Source organism: Arachis duranensis, chromosome 3, assembly GCF_000817695.3.
Source record: "Arachis duranensis cultivar V14167 chromosome 3, aradu.V14167.gnm2.J7QH, whole genome shotgun sequence".
Taxonomy (NCBI): Eukaryota; Viridiplantae; Streptophyta; class Magnoliopsida; order Fabales; family Fabaceae; genus Arachis; species Arachis duranensis.
This window is the reverse complement of record NC_029774.3, coordinates 39,277,512-39,280,976: the sequence shown is the minus strand read 5'-3', so window position 1 is coordinate 39,280,976 and position 3,465 is coordinate 39,277,512. Positions and strand designations below refer to the sequence as shown.

At 29.0% G+C, this 3,465-nt stretch overlaps 1 protein-coding gene across 1 annotated transcript; it reads left to right on the top strand.

Moving 5' to 3' along the window:
* Window positions 1-211: 211 nt before the first annotated feature.
* On the top strand, window positions 212-2,758 carry LOC107478822 (GATA transcription factor 21). Its single transcript, XM_016098959.2, has 3 exons — window positions 212-533; window positions 844-1,311; window positions 2,027-2,758. The coding sequence occupies exons 1-3, from the start codon at window positions 357-359 to the stop codon at window positions 2,456-2,458; spliced, it is 1,077 nt and encodes a 358-aa protein (XP_015954445.1). The 5' UTR covers window positions 212-356; the 3' UTR covers window positions 2,459-2,758.
* The last annotated feature ends 707 nt before the right edge of the window (window positions 2,759-3,465 follow it).

The following is a 3,465-nucleotide window of genomic DNA, read 5'->3' as shown; positions in this document are numbered from 1 at the left end:
TTAATGATATAAAATTCTGCACATAATATTATTAAAAAAAATCATTAATAGGTATACGTGCCCTAAAAATATATTTTAAAAATACCATAAAAATTATTTGACTAAAATTTTTTGAAACAATAATAAGTTAAATTTTTAATACATTAAATACATAAAAAATATTTATATATATATATAAGTAGTGGTCAGAAGTGAGAACCATATAATTGCCATCTTGCATAGGTTTCTGTCTTTGTTTTCTCTATCTTCTTCCTCTTATTAGTGGACAAAAGATAAGCCGTTGCATTTGCAGAGTGATCCAGACCCAATTCTCCATACCCTTGCATTGCTTTGTATTATGCGTGTGCCTTACCTTCATGATGATACCAAGTTATCGTTATTCTCATCATCATCCTATTCCTTTTGATCTCAATGAAGAACATCACCTCTTCACTACTACTACATATCCTCAACTCTCTTCTCCTTCTTCTTCTTTATCATCTTATTCTTATTGGGACCAACATCCAAACCACTTACAAATAACTCATCAACAGGTCAGTAGTTATTATTATTTTATATTAACGAAAATATTATATATATAATTAAAATTAGCCACTAAATTAGTCACTGTAAATTTATTAAATACATATGTTGTTTATTTATATCTGTTTATTTTATATTTATAATTGATTTGATTATTGATATTTTGTGTACATATAACATAATTGTTTTACTAATTAGCTAGCCGAACTCTAACAACACTTGTAAAAGAAATTATTGAAACAAAAATTGTTGATCTCTCTCACTTATATTAATTATTTCTCTAACTTAGATTTTTATAATGTTATATTATATATCTTTTAGGCTGAGAAGATTCATGTTCCTTCTAGTGGAGGATCATGGGATCATATTCATGACCACAGAAAAAAAGAAGAAAAAGAAGAAGAAGAAGAGAAGGATGGAAACAAGAAGAGTAGTAAACTGCTCAAGTTGAAAATTTTGAAGAAAGAAGAAAGGAATGAAAATCATCATCTTGATAATCAAGCTCATCATGATGAGGAGGATCATGGTTCGGTGAAGTGGATGTCTTCAAAGATGAGAATCATGGGTGGTTCTGATACTAATAATTTCAGGTTAAGGTTTGATGAAGAGGGACCAAAGCAGCAAGCGCCGCTATCCCCTTTAGGAACTGATAATAGCAGCAGCAACAGTAGCAACAACAACTCTTCTTCAAACCGTCATGAAAATAATAATAATATGATTGTTAGGGTTTGTTCTGATTGCCACACCACAAAGACCCCTCTTTGGAGAAGTGGACCAAGAGGCCCCAAGGTACTTTCTTTTTCTTTTTAAACTAAATAAATAAATCATTTTTCTCATTTTCTTTTTTTATGTATTGTCATATAATTTATCAAATAGTTTTTCTCACTCAATGTATCCCAAAAAAAAAAGCACTTTTTTTCCACTTCTCATGATAAATAATAATAATCCCCTTTTCTCCAAACTTTCCCCCATAGGACACAAAAGCTCTATATATTAATAATAACTATTTATATTAACACAATTGAGATTTTTAACTTTTAAGCTTATCAACGCTGTTATGAAACTATTTTTTTTTAAAAATTAATTAAGTGGATAATAAAAGATACATGAGTTATATGTCTAGTACGTCTTTTTAAACAAGAATTTTTTATTTGTTTTTTTATTTAACAAAAATAAATTTTAAATTTTTCGATCATATAATTTTAATATTATATTATGAAATCATTTCTTTTAAAAAATTTAAATTCACAAGAGGAGACAGACATCTCTGACAAACTCAAAACTTATTTGAATTTAAGGTTGTGTTTGATGCCCGTCTCCCTTTAGTTTTTCTACAAATAATTTATAGATATATTATCTTTGTAGAGAAAAAAAATCGTCAGTCAAATTGGCTCAACCATGTGAAGTAAAGTAATAGAATTTGAAGAACTATTGAATTATTTTATTTAAATTAAGTATGTTGTATATATAAATATGCTGATTATTAATTGTTATGATGCATCAGTCTCTTTGCAATGCTTGTGGAATTAGACAAAGGAAGGCGAGGAGAGCTGCCGCGGTGGCGGCCGCGGCGGAGGTTGCAGCATCAGAGAACGATACAACTCTCATGGCTTCTACTGATGATGATGATGGTATGAAGAAGAAAGAAAAGAAGTTACACAAGCACAACAACAAAGATAAGAAGTTGAAAGCCAAGTGTAGTGCACCAAATCAGTTGAAAAAGAAGCACAAAATTGGAACCAATAACAATAATAATACTAATAAATTATCTCATAGAGGAAGAAAGAAGGTTGGTTTTGAAGACTTGACAATAAGTTTGAGCAAGAACTTGGCTTTAAATGTGTTCCCTCATGATGAGAAAGAGGCTGCAATCTTGCTCATGGCCTTATCCTATGGTTTACTTCATGGATTTCCCTCAGATCGTTACTTAGATTAATGAAATTTTTATTTTGTATGAATAAGTACTTATTAATATTATTATTGTATGAGACTAGTTTTTGCTTTGTTGTGTGGAAGAATAGGACGCATTCATGAAGTTATAGTACTTTATTATTATTATTTAGGAATTAATATATAATAGAGGAAATAAATCATTGGATCGGTGACTTTATATGAACTTTGTAACCATTAATTACTATGTTAGATTTGAGCAAGTAGACAAACACAAATGCGATGAGTCTCTTGTTCTGTGTGGGTATCCTAATTCAATAAAATTACATTTGTACTTGTCATCATATATATGGTTTAGTTTGTCTTTATTGTTAATTTATCTTTTATTAGATTATGTTCATTATATTAGTTATAAAATTTGATATTTAGCGGTTGCCTTACAATATCATATAATACAGTATAAATTAATATATTTGTTTGACCAAGCTAAGTTACTATATTTGAGAAGTGGATGAGAATGTTGTGATAAGAAAATATTCCTTTTAAGTAATTGAAAGTGAAAATGTTCCTTAAGCACTATATGCATAAAGGTGCTTCTTCAAGGGGAATATTACTTAGATCTTGATCAGATGAGGTGAAAGCAACATAACTACTTTTTATTTATAATTTTTAAATTAATTTGGTCTTTCCCTTATCTCCTTCAATTATTCTTCCACCAAGGTACCGTTATCGATCTTTTGAAGTTTTCGATTTCACATTGACATAACAAGAGTTTATTATCAATCGTGATTCATGACAATGATAATTCCCTGTTTTGGAAGCAGCTTTTTTGTGTCCCACTTCTGGATTCAGACTTTGTCCGCGTCCTAATTAATAACATGAGAAGTCTTGATTCTTTCAGATGTAGAAGATGTACGGATTAGAGTTTATTTATAAAAACCATATACATGGTGCCCAGTAATAAAAAATCTAGCTATCCATCTATTACAAATAATAATAATAATAATAATAATAATAATAATAATAATAATATAATAATAATAATGAATTATT

Excerpts from the sequence above, each read along its gene's own strand:
- LOC107478822 (XM_016098959.2), top strand. The coding sequence starts at position 357 with ATGATGATACCAAGTTATCGTTATTCTCATCATCATCCTATTCCTTTT. Across the intron at positions 534-843 it reads TACAAATAACTCATCAACAG|GCTGAGAAGATTCATGTTCC; the intron begins GTCAGTAGTTAT and ends TATATCTTTTAG. Across the intron at positions 1,312-2,026 it reads GTGGACCAAGAGGCCCCAAG|TCTCTTTGCAATGCTTGTGG; the intron begins GTACTTTCTTTT and ends ATGATGCATCAG.